General features: G+C 42.3%; 1 protein-coding gene across 5 annotated transcripts; it reads right to left on the minus strand.

The window, feature by feature from the left end:
* Positions 1-454: 454 nt before the first annotated feature.
* Positions 455-23861, minus strand: LOC105567448 (stress response protein NST1). Of its 5 annotated transcripts, none has more exons than XM_012022332.1 (9): positions 23569-23861; positions 23419-23477; positions 21814-21937; positions 17418-17464; positions 6377-6732; positions 6118-6258; positions 5619-5759; positions 4899-5045; positions 455-3723 (listed from the first exon to the last, which is right to left on the minus strand). In XM_012022332.1, the coding sequence occupies exons 4-9, from the start codon at positions 17452-17454 to the stop codon at positions 3601-3603; spliced, it is 945 nt and encodes a 314-aa protein (XP_011877722.1). In that variant the 5' UTR covers positions 17455-17464; positions 21814-21937; positions 23419-23477; positions 23569-23861; the 3' UTR covers positions 455-3600. The 5 variants fall into 5 exon arrangements, with proteins under 5 accessions (XP_011877722.1, XP_011877723.1, XP_011877721.1 ...); XM_012022333.1 differs by having other exon boundaries at positions 23561-23861; XM_012022331.1 differs by lacking the exons at positions 21814-21937; positions 23419-23477; positions 23569-23861 and adding an exon at positions 20518-20735.
* Positions 23862-25507: the final 1646 nt, after the last annotated feature.

Below are 25507 nucleotides of genomic sequence, written 5' to 3' on the forward strand. Positions count from 1 at the left end.
TGGTCTGCAACGATGCGACTCGCAGAAACACACTTTGCGATTTAATAAAAGAAAAAACTGATTTGTATACGCAATAAAATTGCTTGCGACCGGCACCGATGCCCCGATGCAGATTAACTTTGATCTGGATTTAGCTTACTCTTTATCTTCTCCCAGTTTCAGGAATTGAAAAAAAGATAAAAGTTTAGTTAAACAGGGATTACAATTAATCTGCATTGGTAGAAGTGGGCACAAGTGAAGCCACGATTCAAACGGTTCTCACAACTTATCTCCCTTTTCTGTAACAAAAAAAGGCTCGAATCTTCGATCCATTTCCGGGATAACGACTGTTGGCCCACGCCGTACGCGCCGTCAGTTATACATTTATACCGGGTGAGTACCCGAGAAAAAGACGAGACTTCCCCAGCGCAGGAAATTCAGTCGGAAACGGAATTGCTCGTTACTCGCTTTTTTCCCCAGCCACCCAGTGTACATTGTAACGCAAGTCGGGAGGGACATACGTCGCGCGCAGCGTTTATAATCGTTACACAAGGATATACAATTTCCAAAGGGTTACAATAACGAGATGCAAAAATAGACGTTACCCAACACTCATCGCGACACGGCAAGACAAATTTCTCCTCCGACTCTCCCGAAAGTACGCTGAAAATTTCTCGTCGCTCGCCCTTTCACTGCCTTTTCGCTCTCTTTCTCTCCTTTCCACTCGTCACTTCCACTAATTAGTATTTGTGCAATTAGGCGTTCCTTGCGTCTCGGCAAAAAAACTCACGTTCAGCCCACTTGTGAGTCATTAACTGATTCAATTATTTTCATGCGCAATTGTAATCGCGTGGTCGACAAATAGCGAATATCGGAGCTAATTAACTTCTATCTATCGTCGAGTAAGGTGCAAAATTAGCGAAGACTACGTATACAGAGTAAAGCATATTATACAAATTTGAAAAGAAGAATTGAAGTAAATTGGTGTTCATCCATATAGCAGAATGCTTATAAAACTTAAAAATATATATTTATATAGGAATTATTCCAAAGCTCCAAGTTCCTGTTAAAATTTTTGGAACATCTGGGAATTTGTGATGGCTAAATGCGCACCTATGACGCAAACTAGACGCTCCCAAGAATATAAGAGATTGGGAAGAGCTAACAAGATCTGCTACTCATACGTGAATTGTTAGGAAGACTAACAGTGCAAAATATACGAAATGTGATAAATCTATTTTAAAAAAATAAAAAATATAGCAAGTCAATCTAATTATCTGTTACGGAATGCGGCAATCGATCACTCCTCGCAGAATCTTGGACCCCAAGGACTCGACTCCTAGATTCTGATATCGCAGTAATTTGGGAGTCTTTACGAGATCGTAGAAAGTAAGTTGCTTAAACTTGGGAACTGCTGATCCGGATTACGAGATGCAAGTGACGAATATCGTGATTATAGTTGCGACTTGTCGTGTTCTAGACCTTGGAACTGCAGCGGCACTGTGACCAAGGCTCAAGTTCTCCATCCTTCTCATTTTACTGTTTCTCTTTCTTTCTTCCCTTTATTCATATTCAAAGAGTGCCTCTTTGGAAAACCTCCACGTGGCTCATCGTGTCGACTTCTAAGACTCCAAAGCTTGCGATTTCTTTTCGTTTTCTCAAAGCCCTGGCTCCCATTACAGTCTAGTTTTTTTGTACAAGCAGAGTTGTCGATACGTGAAATTTAATTACACTCTATTTCTATTAGTCTTAAAACGTTTCTGAAGATTACTTGGAGCTGCGTAAGCTTCGAAGCTCGTCCTCCATACCAGAAACTCGTGTTACGTTCCTAATCGCATCAGAAAATACTGTAACGTCCCTATGTTTGCCTTTTTTCATTTGTTTTATTATTTTTCTGCAAGCATATAAACCAGCGATTGTAACAGATGCTACGTGGGTCGGGATCGGGTCCCAACAAGATTATATTATATGCCGTATGTGTCCTCGACGCGAACGAGCTTTCCCTGGTCACGACAACCGCGCTAACTTGACAAAACACAATGTTTTCCATTCTTTTCTGTTCTCCTCCTATATCTTCCGTACATTCCCTCATTTATTCTTTCTCTGTCGCACTCGCTTTCTCTCTCTATCTCTTTCGCGCATACTTAAACGTTACACATTTTGACAAATAATTAAAGTCATCACAGAAGCGTCACATTATCATATTTCGTTAGACTACATTTCTCGTGTGAGTGTTATCTCATTTTGGTTAGCGCAGTAATATTACAATGAGTACAAAATGTTTTCTCAAGTTTTTCAAGCCTAGTATAAAGCACTATATTCATTATTGTTATTATTATCATTAATATATCATTATAATTATATGTATATTATATATTTATATGTATAATCATGAGTGTGCTTAACACGCCGGCACACATCGCGCGCACACATATCCTCTCGCGTGTGCACACACGCACGCACAAAGCTGCAGTCGCACCACTTAGTATCTAAGTTGTAGCGATAGTGATTTATAATAATCCGTTAATCTCTATCAAACCGAATCTTCTTCTTTTCCCGGGAAACGATGCATTGTGTTGCAATTCAAAATAAACAGCTGGTAATCACGGTTAATCGATCGTTAGCCATCGTAGCGGTCTTTTTCCATACTTCGTATCTTTGTTTCCCCCATTGAGAACAAGATTAACAATAAGATGACAATGTATAACAGAAAGATATTAAAAAAAGGAAAGACGCGAATTTAATTACTCGATACGGAAAAATCTTATATAAATGAGAGATTGTTGTTTCCGCAAATATATTTAATCAATAGATTAAAATGAAAAATAAAAATTTCTAGCATATTATTGTATATTTTTTTATTAAAGGCCAAAGTCGAATCCCTTAAGCGCGCTTTAAACCTGCTTTTAACTTTATCTTTGAATTACTTTTCATGTAAAAAATGCATATTTTTCTGAAACATATTTTCTTCGGGTTGCTGCGAGAGTTCTTTGTAAACTTTTCTTAGACTCTTACAATATTAACCTTGTAAAAAAAATTTCTAGTGCATACAGATTCTCGATATCCTAATTTTGGAGTATATCGATATTACAGTACCGCAGATACTCTTGTAATTTCTATATTTTTAATGAATAAACAAATAGAAAAAAACTTGGATTTTGACAATCTTGAACTTTTCTAAATCTTTGAACAGCTCAATTTTGTAACAATTCTTTTATAATAATTCTCAGGTTTTTACGGATTTATAGAACTAGATCCTTGTGCCCCACATTTTAAAGCCTACATCTCTGTATGTAAAGCTGAATCAAACTCTCGCAACAACCTCCTCGAAATCGTTGGCGACCCTCGCTCTTGCCCTCCAAAATTCAGGAAACCGCGCGTTCTTTCAATGCAGAACGTTGCCGAAGTAGTGGCAACGTGATGAAGGCAGTATTGTCCATGCGACATCCTGGAACCGCAAGGAGATTTGGTGTTCCCCCCCTACCTCTTTTGCTCGAAATGCGGACACGTCTGATGCGCGGCGATCGACCTCCCGTTTTACTTCGAGTTAGAAAATAATGGCACAAAGCGAAACGGAGCTTTGCGGGGCGTTCGAGCGGCCTAGAAGAGAGCTCCGGACACCTAACCGGAACTTGCGGTCTCGTTCTCCACCGGCAGGATCGGGTGCGACGCGTCTGCTGGATTAACGTCCTGACGGTGGATTAAATCCTTCTTATTCTGTCTCACCATCTCGGCGCGCCTCTCCTACAGCAACAGAAGAAAGAAAAGGATTTACAATATTAGAATGTCGTTCTCTGGTACAATCCTATCAAAGGCAGAGGTCGAAAGATACGCCATGCTCTCTAACAAGCTGAGTGGCTTACAATTAGACAGGATGCATCAAAGTTTTTCGCAAATTTCTAGTCGAATTACAGGATTAAATCCTCGATTTAAACTCGATTGACGCTGACTTTATTACGGACAAGCAAAGTCTAATTGTTGGTTAATCTCCACGTAAATTACGTGACGGATAATATTTTTAACACAAGTTTCCTCCGGCACATCCATACGTAAAACGATCACGTACGAGCTATAAATAATGAACACAGCCACATGCTAAAAGGAAAATAATCGTAAAGCTGCAACATAATCTAGCAAAAGCTCGACGACAGCATTCCTTTTGCAAACGCAACTATCGACGTCTTCGTGATCCTATAAACTATAACAACTATTTGTCGCGACGGTGGAAGGGGAGAGGGCACACGAAACGGGGAAAATAATTGATGCCTAATTTAATGTGACCCAGGAGCGCATTACAATTTGTCGTACTAATTTTCCTTTATCGTACTAAGTTTAATTAGCCGCAATTCTAAAATCTCGCCTGTTATAAAAATATACTATAAATAAAGTGTAAAAATATGTGATAGTTCTATATGAGATTAAATATGTCAATATAAATGCAAAACAAATTAGTTTTTCTATTTTTGTGTTACTATCGTTGAATGTCATATCAAATAATTTGATAAAGAAATATTTTCGAAGACACCAATAATAGATTAAATACGTTCAATCTTTATAATTCAATCTCCGGTTTTAATCTTAATTATTTAAAAATATCACTGATATCCGATAAAATTATTTTTTAATTTCCAAAGCATCTATGACATTACAATTACATGAAAATTTAATTGAATATGCAAAATATTTGCTTTAGTTAATTGCTTTCATTAATATGTAACATTTTGTCTGCTTATGGAATGTGTGTGCTGCTAAATAATAAGTAAATATGACATTACTGGAGAATGTTACTAGATAAAAGGAACAAGAAGTTAGTAAGAAATAAACGTCTCTTTTATAACGAGCATCGTTTTTCATCGGATTATCGTACAACAAATTATCTGCGGGGGTCCAATTAAGTGTGCGTGTGGGGACGAAATTACATGGTGGCGGCGAATCGCCTGCACGCGACGTTGGATCTCTCGCTGCCGATTCATCTCCGCGGTCGACACCCTCTTGTCGAACTCGCACTTTTTCACCAGGAGCTCACGCGCCGCCATCTGACGCACTTTCGCTATCTTCACCGTGTTCTAAACCGCCATCGCACAAACGCCTACGTTCGATCAGTGCTTTCTTACGCAGGAAAACCTCGGGACAACCCGAGGCTACGCGGTTTGCTCGTCTTACTTTTCTCTCGTTTTTTTCAAAAGCACACGAATACAATGCTTCGGTTAAATATTTTAGATTGTTACGCAACTGTGTCGTTTTTTTTTTGCAATCATCCCACCGTTTATTGGAAGACATTGGTCGAGGTTAAATATATTGATATTAAAAAAATTTAATTAATCAAAATTATTTTGCATTTAATTCTATTATATTAATTCCTCCAATTCCTCATCCTTTAAACAGACTTTATTTAACTTTTGGAACTTTTAGGATTTGTTAAACCCTCGAACTATTTTTCAATAATCAAATTTTAAAAACGTCGATAAAAGATTTGAAATATGCAAAATTTCTTGCATTTTTGCGATATAACGCAAATTAATTTCCATTGTTTCGTCCAACCAAAATTCAACGAGATTTCGTAACAATCTCATATAAACCAACGCACTGCCTACAGCTACTACATTAACTCCGAGAGCTACATTCGCCCAGAAACTTACATGATTGCGTAGCTTCTCCTTCTGCTCGCGCTCGATGGTCTCGCGACGTTCGCGTGCCTGCTCCAACTTGCCCTGGATTTGGGACTCCAACTGCTGCACGCGCTCCGACATACCTTGACGTACGCGAGCAACCTGCTCTTCCTGCAAACAGGCCACGAATCAATAACTTATGTCTAGTCTATGCCGGTTCTATTATCTACCTATATGGTTTGCCTGTTAAAATATGCAAAACAAAGCAGCAACCTTGCATAAAAGAAAAAAAAAGTAACGATACTTGCAAACGCGAATTTAGAAACATTTTGTTGCTGCCTCACAACTTCAAACCTTCAAATCACTTCTCATGTACAATGAATTTTGAATACATAAAAAAATTACATTTCTTATTATACGAATTCGGATCTACATCTTATAATCTATATTTATCTAATCCTCGTGTTTATAACAATGTTCATTTGTGACGTTGCATTGAAGAACATTATATTTCAGCCCCAGTACTAACATGTTCCTTGAGACGATCCAGCATTCTCTTGATATTTTCGTCACGCTGAGCCGCGGCAGTTTTCAGTTTCTCCTCGACGGCGCATCGCACTTCCTCAGTCTGCTGCTCGAGACTCAGGCGAGTCTTCTCGACACTCTCCAACTACAACGAAAGGTGAAATTAAATATCGTAACAGTATTAAACAAGGTTTAATAAACGGCAACTAGTCAATTAAAAAGGCAAACATCGGTCGAAACTAATTCTTCCAATCGTTACTCACGTGCTCCTTCAGTTTGTTCTTCAGCTCGGCGATGTGGGCCTCTCGCTTCTCCTCCGTGTTGTTCATTTTCGCGTCCAGGGACTCGCGGGTGGCGGCGATGAAGGCCGCGCTGAGCTCATCCTTCTTGCGGGAGGCTTCCTCGATCTTGCTGAGCTTAGCCGCGAGGGCGGCGAGCTTGTGCGCCTCGATGGACAGTCTTCGCTCCTCGGCGGCCTTTAGCTTGTCCTCGATCGCGGTTTGCTGCGTCGGGCTCTGCTGCGGCGGCGAGGGAGCTCTCTTAGGCACCGTCGGCTGCGCCAGGATCACCTCGTAGCACAGCCCGCCCTTGGACTTCTCCTGGCATCGGATCTCGGTCGCTGCAAAGTTTCGATACGATGTAACGAATGTTCGGCATGTAACAAACTTATGATAATGGTACGTTTTCAGTGCGGCATGGTCTAACGATTAATGCCATTAATAATTCATGTAATTCAATTACATAACTATTATTAATTAGTAGACGTATAATGAAAACATATTGTCATTGTCCTACCATTATAAAATAATTAATATTAATATTACATATAATAATAAAATATATAATTATAGAATAATTATTAATAATATCGCGTATAAATATAATATAATGGTAAAGAATAAAAAGAATAATTTCCATTGCACTTTTAACGGAATAATCATTCCATTTAAATGGAATAATTTCTTTTCGGTAACTTGTTACTTGAGATACCGTCACGTGGCAGAGAAACTATCCCAGTTACGTTGCATTTATGCTACAATTTCTCGCTCAACAATGTAAATGTAATATAATACATATGTGAGAAATTGTAATATAAATGCAACGTAATTGATGCTCGGTGTTTACTCGGGACTTTTTCAATGGAATAAAAATTATTCCACCGAAGTGTGAAGCCAAAAATGGAATGAAAAAAATTATTCCATTTAAATGAAATAATCTCGGCGTACTGGGATCGAGATTTTCCAAGTTTCAACTGTCAAGACTGTACCCGCGGATACCGATTCAATCTTCGAACGAACCGGTATCGGCACCCCTAATCTACCGGGAGCATCGACGTCGCATCGACGTCTCTCGGGCGCAACAGCCCCCCCGAGAGCGTGATTCGCGATTCCACGATTTCCGGCGCCGGCTGGTTGCGGAAGCATGACTCAGTGGCACGAGAGCGGCGCGGCGAGGAGGGATCGATCAGAGGGAACGATCGGCCGTAGGCGCCGCGACGTCTAGCGTCGTCGCACGCACCTCAACCACCTCCGCCACCTCCCTCCTCATCTCGCGGCGTGCACACCTCCGTCGTTGCCGGCCGTATCGCAAATTACCGTACATCACGCCGTGTCGTATAATTTCCCCATCGCAGCAATCTTCGGGAATTCTAGCAATTATTTAATTGCGAAAAGTGAATCTCGCGATCTTTCACATTACGTCCTTCCTCTACCCTGTCCTCTCGCTGCGTGTCCCGAGTGCGAATCGTAAACGAATGACGTTCGAACGAACGTTTACCCGAACCGTCCACGATTATTTTTATTCTGGTGGAAAGTACTCTATTATGTGCGAGATGGGTTTCTGATATCAGATAGCAGGTTTTCAACACCAAAATTCAATCGCAAATCCTTTTTCGCAACGATCGCACGATCTAAGGCCTGGTTTCACCAAACGCCGTTTAACTTTAATCTTACTTTAATTCACGTTTGTCTCTTTCTAAAGGAACAGTTAGAAAGAGACAAAGAATGGGTTAAGCCAAGTTGAAAGTTAAACGACATTGGTGAAACCAGGACTAACAATGAATTCTTCCACTAAACAGACTTCGCTCCAGGGACAATAAATTCATGGTGGAATCGACTGATGATGCCTATTAATTTAACGGCTATCCCATATTAGAAACCTGTCTCATAATACGGGACTTTCCTCTATATTTTATATTATCTCAAGATCAAACGGAGCAGCGACTTCGCGTTCCCAATATCTATTTCTCTCCCGCCTCGACCTGGCGGCGAGCAATATCAGAACTGCTATGTCACCGCTATGAAAAGTCGTCGATATACCGCCGTACATCTCTCCGCGCGGCACAATACGAGTTTGCAAATGCTCCCCGCATTCGATTTATAATTCAGCGGCGACACATTGGCGCGGCCGTTCTCGTGCCATGCTGGGGGCATTGCACCGATCTTTAGCGCGACGCGAAGGTGCTCCCTTTTAACTCTCAGACGCAGGAATTCTCATATTGCGCGAGTAACACGGCGCAGGTGCATTACGCGGCAATTATGGATAAAATCGTTCGGCGCGACGCAGAGGACTCGGCTATATAAAAAAAAAGGAAGATTAAATGTCGTCTCCCGGTGCATCAATTTTTCGGCGACTGTTAATCAAATTTACCAATGTAGGAAAATTAATAAACGACACAACTGGCAACTTCTAATGAGAGAAATTTATTTCTCTAATTAGAGGGGACCTCCTACGCTCTAGGCGGGCGTTTCACCAACCACTGAGGCATGTGGTAATATTTGTCGCAGTAAACAGTCTAATGATGATATCTTCCAGTCCACTTTTCAACTTTTAATTGCGCGCCGATTCGGGTTGTCGGCAGTGCGCAGAACCGTCGATACGCGATTAGAATTTGCCAGTTGCAGTGACGTTCATTAATTTTCCTTGGTTAATTATTTACTGGCGACAATAAGTCTTTATTCAAATTAATTTAATCGCGTAAAAAAAATCAAAATGTCACGAAATACATTCTTCTCCAAACGTCCCGAAGAAATCGTCTTTAGGAGCGGATCTTTCCATGAATTTGGCGGCCAATTTTCCACAATGGAAATGGATTCGGTAAACATTTCTTTTATATCTCGATGATAAAAATCGGGACGAAATTTATATCGATAATCTATCTTGGAATTACGATCCTCCGGAACGTTTTTCTCAGCGAGAGAGCCCTGGGATCCTAAGGCAGTCGACGCGATTCGATCGGATTCGAGCGCGTGGGCGCGTCTCAAATACGTTTCTCGATGTCGCCCAGAGCTCGCTTAATGATGTCCGGATACTCACTGATGAACTTCACCTTTTTCGGCTGCTTGGTCCGCGGCTTGCCCTTGCCGCTCGGCTTCTTAAACGGCGCGTTACTCCGCCTCTGTCCCGCTTCGGAAATTCAGACACGGTCAAAGCACTCGAAGCGTTTTCGAGAAAAAGAGAGATTAACGAGGGAGCAGGAAGGAACGGTCGGGATTTTGAGCTTTGACCCACCGGGAACACCGCCGGCGCTCGTTCGACGCAATTGTCATAATCGTATTGTCAGCACGAAACACCGTATTAAAAAAAAAGGAATTTCGACCGATTTTCCGGAATACTAAAAAAAACCATAAACGCGACATCGACTTTACTCGTTCCTCCGCCTTTCTTCGTAAATATTGATCGCGTGAAATTTCTGGTGGTCTTACGCGATAGTCGTAAACACGGAAGAGAAACTTCATACGATCGTATCTCGCGAGACACAAAGGCAACTCGAGTTTCAATCGACGCGCGGGCATTTCCGAAACGGAGAAGCTGCAAAGGGAACGAAATTAGCATTCGCGCGTGCCATTGTCTGGCCGAGGGATCGATCGGTGTCCCAATGGGTTAATTATCGGGAAATCGATGCGACCGTTTCGCCGTGGCCATGTTGGACCGCACCCCGATCGTTTCGGCGAGCCGAGCACGTGCATATCGGCGTGGCGAAGGTCCTCCGACACTGGAGAACCCCGTCGAAGTGTGGGGCTTCGAATTTACTTTGAATTTACAGAAATGAATACGATGCCTTCGTTGGAATCTACGTTCACTTTCGTCGGGACGAAACAACGATTGTACAGTAATGGACAGAATGGTTGCGACACTTGTTTTATGTTACGCACCAAAATCTTCTTCTCCGAGGAATATTTCACTCGACGGCCATTCCGAAACCGTTTTGACCGTTTTCCATCTATTTCTCGAGTACAATTTTCGTCAGAGAAAATGTTTTGCAACCTAAACTGAATCCAAATGCGCGTTTTTAACTCGCTAAAAAAAAATATTGCAACCATTCTGTGCATCGCTTTACATGTCAATTTGCTTTCATCGTCCGCTCTGATCTCGAATTTCTATATTTAACAGGATGTCTACATGTACTAAAATAACACTGGTTGTTCTGGTGTTAAACTTCGTTAAATAAAAGTTCGGTTAACAAACAGTTGCACGCGTCACCGCGTTAAAAATAATTCAACTCACAATTGTCCTTTAGAAACGAAAAAGAATTTTGTACCGTAACTTTATTTTTTCACGTTAGTGTTAATATTATTATTAATAAATATTAACCCTGGCTGAGGTGATATTTTTCGCAATAAATTTAGAATAAAATATTTAGACACTAACATCCTATCACCCTCTTACTCCTTTATTCCTTCGGGCGGTAGGTGCTGCCTTAAATACGTTATTTAAAAAAATGTAAAAATGATACATTAATTTATGTAAATTATAAAAATTATCTTTCTTTTAGTATCTTACAGGACAAGAATGGCTTGTATCAATAGTCAACGTACTAAAGCGAGCGTGATATCAAGTTTAAAAAAAAATTGCGAACTGAAAAATTCAACGAGCAACGCTTTTAGAAAATACTTTACCTCGTTTCAAATATTTACTCGATTAATTGTCAATGTATTAAAGCGAGCGTGATATCAAGTTTAAAATAAAACTGCGAACTGAAAACTTGAACGAAGAGTAACGCTCTCAGAAAATACTTCGTCTCGTTGCAAACGTTTACTCGACAATTCGTTTCAAGCATACAACACACTTATTTCCCTAGCCCGTTTTCTCGTGCCAATTGAGGCATTTTTAGAGGTAATTTTATTCGCGGTTACGAATTCTGAGAGGCCGGATCGGCGAAGAACGATCTCTACGAACCGGCGAAGTTTCGCGACACCCCGTAGAGAAAAATGGTGGACCGTGAGTATCGATTCGCGGACGGTCTGAGAAATTGATCGAACTGCAGGTGGCCCAGGATAATGTCACGATACCGCCGTGGATGTCGACCGCCGTGCACTGCGGTAATAAAGGACAGTGCTCTTCGCCCGCGGAGGTCACGAAAAAGCTCCCTATAGTCTCCTCGTCGAAAATATTAGCGTGCGATGTATTCTTGAATTTCACCACGCGAACTGCGTATCGATCGAGAATAATTACGCTCGCGGCCGAAAGTGAGCGACAAAATAAACTACGTGGAATAATCGTTTCGCCGCAATGATTGGCGAGTGTTGGAATAATTTGGGAAACCTCGAGCGAAGAATTAAAAATTAATAATGCATACGAGGCTGAAGATTAACAATACTATATGTACACTGAAGAAGAGGAAGCCGGACGTAAAATACTAAGCGTGACTAAAAATGAGAAAAACAAACGAACAAGTACAGCATACAGTTAAGTTACACAATGAAACAGGGTATTTGTAAAAAAAAATATATATAATAAAAAGTTCCATCCGTTTTAACTGGCAATTTAATAAATTCGAGATCAGAGTATGTTTTTTTAAGGCTATTCCTTGTCAACGGGAAACGGTCACATTTATTTTCCAGCACTCTCATTCCTCGAAGGATAAAGCAAGACGAAGCAGGACGATTTGTTAGGAGATTTTCCCCGAGTCGTTGACGCTTGGAGACCACATACTACTTCCTTCCGGTTTTCAGCCCCCCGAATTGTACTTTTTAATCATAAAAATTCAAGGTAATCGCGAAAAAAGATAGTAGTTTTTACTCTAAGGGGGGCAAAGAGAGGCAAATGTAAAAAGAGTTCCTACAAAAATCCATCGAGAAAGCGCCGTTGAAATCTATTTAAATTTATTAAAAGATGCTCCAAAATTTATATTGATATCTCTTTGAGATTTATTTATAAGGAGCTTAACCTCAATAAAAGTGCCGTCTATGAAAAGCAACGAACTGTAGTTCAGCGCTTTATTCTATAAATAATATACCCGAGCAAGTTTGGCTCGATAGATATTAAATTACCCCACGATAGCTTTATGAAGAGCCGTTTCCGTACTCCGCCCACTAGAACCGTATAATTCCGCTCGAAAATCGACGTTTTACAATCGCCAAGTTTACGGGAAAATACAGAGCACCCAATAACTGCTGCATAAAGACTGGCTCCGCCGGGAATACCGTCACGAAATCGCACAATTGTACAGAAATAAGAAATCGCATATTCGCGAAACTCTACGGCAATTTCGAAATCCTTCGCAAGGATTCCTCGTGCGAGGCTACCTCTGCGGAACTCCACCCCGATCGAGCTCAGTGACGAACCAATGCCGAAATCTCCGCCGCGAGTTTTGATACTTCGCTCCTTTAAGCTCCCGAGAACTTCGTAACGTGAAAATATTCAGGCGACATTTCTCCCGCTCTTCAAAGACCGACAGCAAAGTCGTTGGGAAAGAATTATTCAAGATCAATTCGAGATCATGAAAAACTAAGGAAATGATCTTCAAATCGGGGGTTCTCGGGGTCGAGTGTTAAAAGCAGCCTGGCAGAGCCGATCTTTACGGATGTCGGGGAAACCGGAAGGAAGGCAGGTCTCAGCGAGGGGATGGATAAGGACAGCGGGCCTCGCGCGACAGGAACTCACTCACCTACGACGCCCAGCGGGGCCTTGCAGCTGTGACAGAAGCACTGGAGCACCGAGTCGCGCACGAGACCGATCAGCATATTGTCGTTTCGTTTCGTACGAAAGGGGTGGTTGCTTCTCGCGGATCTCGGCGACGGGATCGGGCGCGCGAGACTGAGAGACGCGGATGGGCTGGAAGGCGACGAGGAGAAGAGAACCAGAGGAGAGAAGAGTTAGGCACGCCGGAAATGTCGTTCAGGTCGTAACTGGGGCGGTGGCTCGAGGGCGACTGGCCCGCACGCTGCGCTGCGCCGCGACGTCCGGCGTCGCTCAATATTCGACCACCCTCCTCCACCTCCTTTTCCTCACCATCCTCCTCCTCCTCCTCCTCTATTCCTCGTCTTCCCCCGCGCCGTGCAACCAACAGCCTACCCGACGACAAGCCACCCTTCCAGCTAGCAAACTCCAACCTGCGATCGCCACTACTACTAGAGCAGCCGCCGGAGGGGTGTTATTGGCTATACGGGGTGTCCGACGAGAAGGCCACGTTAGACAGGGGAAAAAAAAAGAGGGATGCTTAATGGATGCGCGAGAGGAAGGAAAAAATGTCAGGCGCGGAGGGTCGGTCAAAGTCGTGACATTAAAAAGGAGAGCTTTAATTGGGGGGTGGGGGGGGGCAGAGTTCGGGGTTGGACATTTCGCGAGTCTGGACGTTGCGATTCTGCTTCACGCGAGACATTTTGAAGGAGTGCATTTTTTCTCAGAATTCTGAAATACTTGGAGGAGCCACGGTCCTTCGAAATTTCGCGAATCATGAAACCCGGTGTGATTATACACCGAGCTTCCGGTCCTCGAGGTTCTAGGACGTTAAGATCTCTTCGTTCTCCAGCAGTTCCACGTTCTTGAAAGATTCGACTGTTTAAAGGTCCTTCCGTTTCTTTTTTTCGGACACTCGGTACAGCTCGGAGCCGGTCGTTAGACACGTGTGCGGAAGCCTATATGCAGGCGCAAAATGCCATCTGTCTATCTCCCATTCTCCTCTCCCCGTCTCACCGGAGATGTACCGCTCTCTAGAAACCTCCCTCCCTCCCACCCCTCTTGATCTGCCGTCACCATGTTAACGAAGGACCGGCTTCAATTTCCGAAACGGTCGACGGGAAAAAATCTACCTGGGAAAAGGTCCCACGATTGGCACGGAACCTCGTAAAATGCCGCGACGCATTCGCATTGATTTTCGCGATCCCGCATCTTCAAGTAACGCGAGATCGTTGGACCTCTCGATCTCTTTGGATCTGTAAATTCTAAGGCCCGTATTCCGAATCCTCGATTCAATCTCGAAGATCGCATATGTTCCTCTCTTTAAATTCGACCGAGACTCGAGTCGTCGTTTGCATCCGTGGGACTTGACAAGGGCGAATCCGGGAAATATGGGGCATCGCGCTTTCTGCAAAAGTTTTCCACTGGACGATCGAACACGCTGTTTTGTTGGAACTCGCGGTGCTGTGACGCAGAGATGCCGGTTAGAGAGTCGGTTACCCGGTGGAAATCAATGAGAAATGAAATTTTCATGACGCACGATGACCGCAGTCACGGTCGGATTTATTAAAGGGACAAGCGAAACTTTCTTTCACGTTGATTCTTGTCCGTTCATTGTCTCGCGCGAGGGGGCGACGAGCTAAATCCGAACGACTTAACGCAACACTTACTATCAAACTAATTCAATTAAATCGAGACAGATGAACGCGAGCTAATGATTACTAATTTCCTCGTGCTCTCGCATTAAATATTTACCTCTCAAGATAATTATCCATAATTGTCCACAACTACACTGAAAAAAATTTCTGGTTGAATATGGACGAATCAGATAATTCCTTTAGGATTTACCAGAATTCCTGTAATCCTACAGAAATTCTGGTAAATCCTAAAGGAATTCTGGTAAATCGTAAAGGAATTATCTGATTCGTCCATATTCAACCAGAAATTTTTTTCAGTGTAGGCATAGATTTCAACTTCCAAGTATAATTCAAGTTTCGTCTTTGACAAATTGAAAAAGATCGAAAAACTTGGCTAATTTAAAAGAAACCGAAATACGCGCCCGAAATTCATGCGCTTATTTACCAACGAATTTCTGCCTATTTCTGTAACAGCTAATTAATTTTTCAGCGAGATTAATAAAACGAGAATTTGAAAAATTCATTGTAATGTGCAATTTTTATACGTGTAATTAATTACTTGGTTTAATATGATTACTGACACGTTAATAATAAGTACATTGGCATAATATAATTATCATTGCACAATTAAAGTTCTTATTAGTTTAAGAAGTAATTTAGTTCGGCTTTGTGGTCATACAGCTTACATCTGAAAGTTGGAGATTAAGATTTAAGAGTTAAAGCTTCGAGAACGCGAGATTCTCCCTTCCTCAGAACTTCGCCCTGTTTCTCCTTTAAAATTCTTTCAACGTCTCATCCCTCATCTTTGCAGTTTCATAATCCAAAACGGAGAAAAATAGAGTCGTACCGCGGCTAGAAGATAACTTTCGTGACTTGTTTTGTTCGGCGAGAAAAGAAGTCTGGCGCTGAAGTCTCGAATGCGACCGTAAGAAGACGCGTTTCCGCCGAACGCCTGAGAAATCTCAATCTAATGAGCTCCGCGTAATGAGGCGCATTCGATCGTTACGATTTAATTGGATCTAAACGATGGCGATAACGAGAAAAAGCGAGCGGAAAGATCGGAGGAAAAAATGGAGTTTATCGTCGCGTTATCCCTTCATTAGTTCCTTCCCGATGAAAGCCTCGCTCCAAGAACGATATTCTCGCTCATCGCGGATCCCATTCCAACACTCTCTTCCCTCCGTTAGATTAACCGGGAAACTGCTTAATTCAAGAGCACGTATAGCAACACAAATTTCCGAATTTTCACACACGCAATAATCTGCAATGTGTGCTTTTCCGCGATTAGAAACATTCTATTTTGTACAAGCAAATCAGTACGCTTGAAAACTTTATCAACTCGCACAAATTTGTTGAAATTTATTGACTACAAAACAAATATTTCTAGACGCAACGAGCACGTTGCAGATCAGGCTTCAGCCGTGAGACTTATATTTATATTAATTTTACATCGCTCGATTCGTGTCCGACTCGTGGAACAAACTCATTCGCGGCTCGCTCTTTCGCGCGAAGGAGAGTCGACGCGAGGGTCGAAGGGACCGAGGCTCCCCAGACTCCCTTTTCAGGTCGCGAATCGCGAGCGACGAGTCTAAGTTGAGAGCCACGGAGGCGACGGGTCGCCGGCGTGCACCGCTAGCAGTTGTCAGCCGTCGAGGCACGGCCGTCTGATGCAGAGTTCGCGAGCAACCTCTTCCTCCGCAGCGCTCATTCTCGCTCACCAGCCACGAGGACGTGGCCGGTCGGCGCTCGGCTCCGGGGGCTCTGACCTCTCGTCCTCCTGCCGCCTGCCGGTCTCGCCGGTCTCGCCGGTCTCCGGTCCGGTTGGTCTCCGTGTTCAGAGTGCGTGCTCTCCGCCGCGGCGCCGAGTCGCCCGGTCGCCTCGGTCCTCCTCTCTAATTGCCGAACCATTGTCCTGCTATCGGCCAAGGGACGGCAAGACTTGCACTCTTGTATCAAGCGTGACCTCTCCCACAAAAAAATGACCGGAGAAACCGCTGATATTCCGTGTGCTAACGAACGCTAACGTTCATACGATACACACGGAGAGAATTTTCTGTTAAAATTTATCCTGAAAAATCATGTAATCGAGGGCCAACGTGGTACTTTGAAGAACTTTACGAGGATTCTTCTTGAAACTTTACCACACATTTTACTAGTAAAATGGCAAAATTTCAAGAAACTCACTAAAATTATTTGAAATGCCGCATCGTCTCACAATTATCATACATGAGTTTTCAAAATACATTTTACGAGAAAATTCTCTCCATGTACAAATAAAAAATATACAAAGCGTTAGTGTTCGCATACCGTGCTTCCTGCGCTTGAATATATGTAGAGGAAAGTCCTATTGTGAGATAGGATCCTAATATGGGATAGCGGGGTTTCCGTTAAATTAATAGACATCATCAGTTGATTCCACCATGAATTTATTGCCCTTGGAGCGAAATCTGTTTAGTGGAAAAATCATTGTTAGATCGTGTAATCGTCGCGAAAAAAAAGATTTGTGATTGAAAACCTGCTATCTCATATTAAAAACCCGTCTCACAATAGAGGACTTTCCTCCAATATTGATTTAATGGGAATAAATCGATCGTAATCGTAAATTGATTCTTGAGCGAACTGGTTTTCCGAAAGCAGCTTTGCCTTCCAGGCTCGAGCGCACTCGCGATCCCTTCGCTGAACAGCGTTCGTCGAGCACGTACAATGAATATGCAACATCTATCGATCGCTTAACATTGTTTTACGTATCTTTAAGACTGTTACTCACGTTTGTTGGAAACGGGCGACTCCGCTGCGGTGGCCATGGTGTTATATCTGCAACAAAAACGTTCCGTAAGCGACACGTTTGTTAAATGAGCACTGGATGCACCCCGGACGTTCGAGGAAAAGAACAAATAGAGGATGTGCGAGCACGAGTCGTAATATGTATACATTCTTTCCAACTACACATACGAGACTCCTGGTATCGTCGCGATGTCTATCCTCTTTTTTTCAATTGTATCACACATTCTCAGCTCGAGATGAGCGTTCGCCGTAGATTTGGTACAGATGAGAAGAAAATTATACAAACAGAATTGCATAGAAAGCGCAGTTAACAAAAATAAAATGTTATCGATATTTTTTAAGTGAGTTTCTTGAACTCGGTGGAAGACTTGCAGCGACGATATAACCGATTGGCTTTATGCTAGACCAGTTCGTATATTATAAGAATTCTTTTTAATAAGGCAAACTGTTAAAATGTGTATTTCATTCTGAATAATGGGTTTTGTCGCGTCCTTTAATTAGTGACAAAGAAAGCCCCGATGTGACCTATCTCTACTATTCTTGCGTTGTTAAAACTGCAATTAAATAAATATTGTAGAGTAGCAAAAGGAAAGTTCAATTATTTTTCGCAATAGACTTAAAATTATTTAGACACTAACATCTTGGCTCTTATACTCGTTTGCTACTTCGTATTTGTGTTTTCACATTAGAGCCTCATGGATTTTATTGAAAGTTCAATTATGTTTTCTTTGTCCCGCTCAAAAATATCTTAACGCTACCTGGACTGGAGCCTCAAGAGATTTTTTTAATTGTACGCTTCGCGAAGTAATTTATTATTTTACAATTGACAAGAATTTATTATGCGTAACAATTAACGGGGATATAAAACATGTACGGATTCTCGAGGCTGTATACTGCATAAACGTACGAAAATTTTCTATCGTTGACCAAACACTCTCTGGTACCGTCGAGGCTCTAAACCATTTTGTGTAGAGCTCGGAGGTTTTCATGCGCAATAAGATCAAATAGATAAATAAATGAGGGACGAAATAATAATTAGACTGGATAATCAACCCCGTGCCGTTTAACCTGTTTTACTGTCGCAAAAGTGTATCTTGTAAATTTAATTTCATTGAAAAATGGCCCATTCTTTTTCTCACGGAACACAACGAAACGGACTGTAGCCTCGGTGCGTACATGGATACCGGAGGGTACAACGTCGGTCCAGATGAGTTACACAGCGACATCTAGCGGCTATCACTGTTCACTCCACTCTGCCTTTTCATTAAAGCACATTTCTTTGAAATCAAATCAGACGTTAGCGAATCTCCTTTCAAAAAAGAAGAAAACTAATTTTTCAAATGAATTAAACAGTCGTACAATTATCCATAATTAGTCGCAACAGTCAACAAGTGAATACCGAATATGTTAACTCATTTAGCGTCAATTTATTATTACCGAGAAATAGACTAGTAAACTTCCTGAACAAAAGCAGGCAAACGATATTGGAAACACCTTTTCCACACGTATGTGTCTTCCCAAGTAGCACAGTGCATCCCTGCCGGAAATAATTCTACAAAAAAAAATATACTGCCAGAATCCAAGAAATTTTACATAAATTTAAAGTGTTATAAAAATCAACATGAAAATGCTAGAATTGGAACATTTTTTTAACTTTTGTAATATTCTACAAGTCAGCAGATGTTTTAATTCTTTAAAATTTTGGAGTTTTCTCAAAATTTTTAAACTAGTAAAGCTTTGTACTAAGTTTTACAAAATTGCACATTTTCATGAAATACTACTTGCAATAATTTCTTGATTTGAGAACATTGTAATTTGTGGGACTATTTCGTAGTTATTTAAAAAAAAAATGTTTCAACGATATAAAAATTTCTACAAATTTCTATTTGAAATCAATTTTTTGTAGTTATTTATAGAAACTTTTTCCGCTAGGGATTGGCTAAACATTGGTTGCTTATATTAGAAATGCATTGGCCGATATTGTCTAACGTAAAGCCAATATTGGCTCTGGAAACAAATGCAAATATTGCACCATAATCAATAATCAAGCATTTTAGTCTGCATTAACCGGCCAGTGTTTTAGTACAGAAAATTTATTGCGAAAAATATTACCTCAGCCAGGGGGGTCAATTCTGTATCTTAAACTATAGTGAAGATGCTAAAAGTAAATAGCTTTGTCTCTTTCTAACCGTCCCCTCAGAAAGAGACAAAGCCGCTCACAATATAGTGAAAATGCTAAAAGTGAGTGGCTTTGTCTCTTTCTGAGGGGACGGTTAGAAAGGGACAAAGCTACTCACTTTTAGCATTTTCACATTGTAAGATACAGAATTGACCCCAGGGTTTGAAACTGGACTTCCCTACTCTCTAGGCGGGCGTCTCGTCACAATAACATAATATTAGATTTATATTGGAAGTGCACCGGCCAATATTTGGCAATGTAATAAGAATATTGGTCTAATATTGATACAATACTAAAGCAATATTGTTAAAAAGACACATTGGCTAAATAAGAAAATGCCCATCTTACAATATTGAACCAATATTGGCAATACTAGATTCACATAATTTTCCAATATCGCGCCCATGTATTATGCTACTAGGGTTTCCGCAAACGGATAGCCACGCAACAAGCAGAGTATGTAATCGAAATTCATACATTTTGCGGACCGAGGACGCGAATTACAAGGCGAATCGGCGGCTGGCGAGTCGTGTTTCAACATCAGCCCGGTACAGTCGCGAATTGATACCTCGATCAAGTTGAACAAAGGCCCAACACTTATTTATCAACGTTCCGCCATGACTCCCCGTCACCGTCGCTCAAAAGCCATTGATAGCCGTCGCTACGCGTTATTTGCATAATCTGTAAAGCGGCGAACAGCACACGCACACACAACGCACAAAACCACCTCTCGTCGTCCCAAACGCGGCACGAGATCGACGGGCACAGCGCGACGATCCCGCTTGCTCGAGCAAACCTCCGGAAAGACGACGCGACGGGTCGCGTCTGATAAATCGTAGCGCGGAGGTCGCCGGCGTCCCTTTGTTTGCGTCGCGAAAGGACCAAGGGAGGAGAAAACGTTTACCTGCTTCTCTCTTTCTCGTTATCTCCTACTCTCTCTCGCCGGGGAAGAAACACCGCTCTCGAGCGCTCGTTGTGCAAACCCGGTCTGTCCGCTCGCACGAATCCCTTAACGTAAAACTCGCGTACGCAGATAAACGTCGGGCACGACCGAGACAGGGGGGGCCAGCCGAGTCGCCGTGTGTGTATACCAAACCGGTCGCTTCGTACGCCGCTTTTATCGCGCGGAGCCTTTGTGCGGCGCTCGAGCGGGCATTCGAGCCGCCGAGTGCGGCCGAGCGTCGCCGAGGTTGGCCGAGCGTCGCCGAGGTTGGCCGAGCGTCGCCGGCGCGGTCGCCCCATTGGCCCGGCGCCGGCGCCGCGTCGCGCCCCATTGGCCCGTTTGAACCGCCGAACGTTGCGGCGCGCCGTGTAAGTGCCGCCGTGTGTGTGCGCCGCGGGATCGTTCTCGATTAACTAACTTGGCGGCTGCTGCGGCACCGGCTGCCGACTGATATCAAGGAGGAAGGTAGCTGCTCGCGCGCCGTGCACACCGCTTCGTCCATTTGATTTCACACCGCTTTTCCGTGCTCGAAAACGCAGCTTTGTTTCACTCGGGTCTGATCTACGATGTGCTCTTTGCGCCTAGAGACATTTTATTTTGTGGAGAATACGTTTGAAAAAAATTTGTGCAAGTTGAGAAATTGTACATTATATATTGTACACTTGTATATATCGTCAATCATTTTTTTTAAGCGTTTCGATTTACTTATATAAGATAGAATGTTTCAGGCGCAAAGAGAGTACATTGTAGATCAGACTTTATGTTCACGTCCACCGATGCAGATTAACTTTGATCTCGGTCTGACTTACTTTTTTTTTCCTAGTTTCAGGAATTGGAAAAAGATTAAGGCCGGTATTCATAGTTAGATCGTATATTTAAGATTGTCTTGAATTTATCTAAAGATGCTCCATGGAACATTTCATTGGCTATGGAGTATCTTAAGATGATCTTATGACGCGGTCTTGAACTTTGACTACCGGCCAAAAGACTTACAATTAGTTAAGTAGGGAATAAAGTTAGTCCTTGTAGGAATGGACATTATATTATCTTGGGCTGTTCGAAGCGCCGCGTCACCTGAATTTAAATGGACAAATTTATTGTTCATTCTTTGAACGTCGCATCACCCGAATTTCAATTAATATCTGCATTAAAAACGAGTGGCAATAATAATAATTTTAAGATCAATCTTTAACACATTTCTTTACAGTCTTTTTTTTAAATTAATCTCGTTCGTAATATCTTGGTACTTAAACTTACTTTCATTTGTAGCCTGAAAACTTGGCGAATTCCTTGTTCCAATTAATTCTTTTAATACCCTTTTCCGAAATATTTCAACGAGAACGAATCGCTTCGCACGTGATAAACAATTTCCCGGCACAATCTGTAATCAATTAAAATAACGAAATACAAGATTAAAGAATATCTGCATTATTTTTAAACTTCTACTCTTCTCGCGCCTCCTTTTTTTACGACGCCGAAAAGAGTCGCCCGAGTCTCTCGGTATCGATGAATCGCGAAAGACGCATTGTCTTCGAATGCTGAACCGTTAGAATCGTCTTGAGAAAAAGAAAACAGTCATTCCGGATGAATCATATGGCTGCATCCTTCGGGCAAGAGCGCGTGGGACGTCGCGACCGTTGCGCGTTGAAAAAAAAAATGTCCCAAATATGGGCGGAACGTTCGCGACTGGTTCCACCGGGTACCCGATATCGCCTGTCTTTTTTTCCCCTGCCCGAGCGACGTAGAGAATTGCGCCCACGACGAGAGCGGCTCCTGCCTCCTTCGAGCGACTTTCCGACTCTCGACTCCTCGCACGACGAATTGCGTGACTCCCAGTCGCACGTGGCGTTCGTTATTGCGCATTTAGATGGCTATCCGGATCTCCGTTGCGATTAGTTGCGATCGCGTACGAGATTACATAGGCGTATCTTACCCGCCGAGACGGGAGAGACTCGGCGACGCGGCCGTCATTTAATGGTGGAATGTGGGATTTAAACGCGGGGTCAAATTTGTCGGAGAGATTTTGCAGATATCGCGCGTTTTCCAGCGGCAGAGACACGGCTGACGCGGCGCAACACAATGAATCATTTCACTCTTGTTTAGCTCCGGCAAACAAAAACGAAACGATTTACCGTGTTGCACTGCGTCAACGGTGTCTCTTCCTGGAAAACGCCCATTCTGTTACATATATCGTTGATGGAGCGCTAGCAGAAATATAACAGAATCTGTTAGCGGAGTATGATGGCAGATTGATTGCAAGAACCGAGCGGAATCTGTAACAATCTACTGATGAATTGTTTTCTTGTAGCTTTTAACCGAATAACTGACAATTGTAGGAACAGAATAACAATTTTTGCACTGTTCTTTTTACAAAAAAAAACATAAAAGAGAAAAAACGCCCATATGTAATTGTACAGAAAATATAACTGTATAATGTATAGAATATATTGAATAATCTCTTTCTAGTCGCAACTTTACTTTTTGCAGAAAGTGCAAGAGTTACTTTTCTTGGTATTTAGAGGAAAGTTCTCTGTTATAAGTTTCTAATATGAGATGGCAGGTTTTCAACACCCAAATTCAAACACAGATAGTTTTTCGCGACGACTACACGATCTAACAATGAATTTTCCACCGAACAGATTTCGCTCCAAGGGCAATAAATTCGTAGTGGAATCAATTGATGATGTCTATTAATTTAACAGAAACCCCGCTGTCCCATATTAGGATCCTGTCTCATAATACGGGACTTTCCTCTATACATTTTTATATCAAGAGATTATACAAAAACAAGGAAACCTAAATTATATACGAAACATTATTTCTTGAGATGTAAACTTAAACTTGACTACATAAAGTACATACATTATACAACAATAATTCCTCAGCTTGAATTTAGACACTCGTCGATCACATCAATACGCCTGGAAAATGGACAAATGGATATAATTTTCTACGCATATAATCACGTAATAAGGCATTAATTAATGACCTCGTGCATACGTACACACGTACTTGAATTATAACGCAATAAATTAAGCGTCGCTTCCGTCCATATATATTTCCATACACGTGGTCAATTGGCAATTGTTCTCCTATTGACGCAGCTGATGCAACATTGAATGACGATCGGAAGATACAAAGCGTTCGCAACAACGAGATATCTCTAATTGTCCTCGTCAGGCCGAGCCTCTTCCCCGCGCGTTTCCCACGCTCGCGTTCCTTCTTCGCGGCTTACCGGCGTGAAGTTGCGCGCGGAGCGAGAGTGTCGGCCATAGAGATATAAGATTAGAGTGCGCGAGTCATATGCTAAATGTAAGCGACTGCGATGTAGGTATAGAAAAGGAGCGCTACATGGCCCCTTCTATCCTTCTCAGTCGCGCATGCGCCTAAAGCCTCCGCTACAATGATTCTCGGTTCTGTCTACAATGGTCGTAGTCGTAAGAATAATCGACTGCGATTGGTCAATTCTTATCGAGCGACTACGACTACGACCATTGTAGACAGAACCGAGAATCATTGTAGCGGAGGCTTTAGTACGGAGATACCCCGTCGTATCCAGTCTTCTTTCGTTGGACCAGATTGGACATACCTTTCGTTGCTCCTGGCCACACAGTCTGGTCATTTTGATCAGAGATCAGGAAGAGAGAAAACTCCTTCCATATAGTCGGTTTATCACCGACAGATATTTCGTACGGTGCCAACTATAACATGCGAGCGCCGATCGTATCGAAAAACGCACGACCAGGAGAGAAGTTATTTAAAGAAGAAACGTAATTTTAAAAAATTTAATTTTTAAAACTGATCAAAGTGTAATTTTACTTCCGTTTTCAAAAGCACTGATCGTCTCTTTGTAACTCGGTCTTCGAATACAAAATTTAAACACATAAATATTGAATAAAATTTTACTTTGTGTTGTATTTATTTTGATTATATTCCGCGATGAAATTAAACAATTAATAATTTCCTGAACATGTTGTCAAAAACTGATCGCGAAAACCGACCGCGAGATTCCGTTACTTTAATAAAAAAACTTTTCACTCTGTGTTGATGCTGCAGTGGCGCCCGATGCCTCCTCCTCCACTCATTGTCAGATGATCTTCTCTCGGGTGTCGTTGTCTCAGCTGTCCTCCAGCACACTCGCCAATTTACACTTCCGTTTGTAAAGTTACTTGTCACTGTCATTTTATCCGGATGCCACTTCTTCGGTTTTCACTGAGTCCGATTGCCGCTACACGAACTGTTCGATTACATCGGGCATCGATGGCAAATCACGGGAATTCAGCGATCGCACGATGATATCAATCACTGATTATTCGTAAAGAGCGATGCGGTTCTTCCCGCACTTGTCGCGAACGCGTATCAAGAAAGACTAATGCGATATGCGAAGCGGCGCGGGCATAACCGATCAATTCGACTGTTGCCGCGCGAATGACCCTGCGTACGGCGCCGCGTAAACACCGTAAAAACCGAGCGCGGATTCCAAGAAATGACGTAGCGCGTCAACACCGCGGTCGAAAACAATCTATTGGAATCCGCGCTCGGTTTTCGGCCGAGGTGTTTACGGCGCTACGTCATTTCTTGGAATGTGCAAAATAATTTCCTATATATCAAAATTCGGGTGGGCTATCTTATCTTCTTTACATCTCGCATATGTGCGAGATTAACAAGATTCCTATTAAATCCTATTCGCACGCGTATAACTCTAAATCGGACCTTTTATAAATCGCGTCACGGTGACAAATTGATAGATAATTTTCTAAGCATGTTAGTATATCCAAGTGGAGACTTTATCGGCAGTGCTTGAAAATGGGTGTAGCGAAAAAGTTCCAAAAATGAAAATGGGCGTAAGGAAAGGGCGTAAGCATGAGAAAATCGACCAATCACAGTTGAGAACGTAAGGCAATAACGCAAGCAGTAGCAAATCCAATCTGTTGATTTTCTTAAAGCCTCC

This window comes from Vollenhovia emeryi, unplaced genomic scaffold (assembly GCF_000949405.1).
Source record: "Vollenhovia emeryi isolate VEMERY1.0 unplaced genomic scaffold, V.emery_V1.0 DF939137.1, whole genome shotgun sequence".
In the NCBI taxonomy this organism is placed as follows: Eukaryota; Metazoa; Arthropoda; class Insecta; order Hymenoptera; family Formicidae; genus Vollenhovia; species Vollenhovia emeryi.

What these genes read in the sequence shown, in the direction of transcription:
- LOC105567448 (XM_012022330.1), bottom strand. Translation starts at nt 13,078, where the DNA reads ATGCTGATCGGTCTCGTGCGCGACTCGGTGCTCCAGTGCTTCTGTCAC. An exon ending in AGAACAAACTGAAGGAGCAC is followed by an intron (nt 6,259 to 6,376) that starts GTGAGTAACGAT and finishes CTTTCGTTGTAG; the next exon opens with TTGGAGAGTGTCGAGAAGAC. An exon ending in TGGATCGTCTCAAGGAACAT is followed by an intron (nt 5,760 to 6,117) that starts GTTAGTACTGGG and finishes GCCTGTTTGCAG; the next exon opens with GAAGAGCAGGTTGCTCGCGT.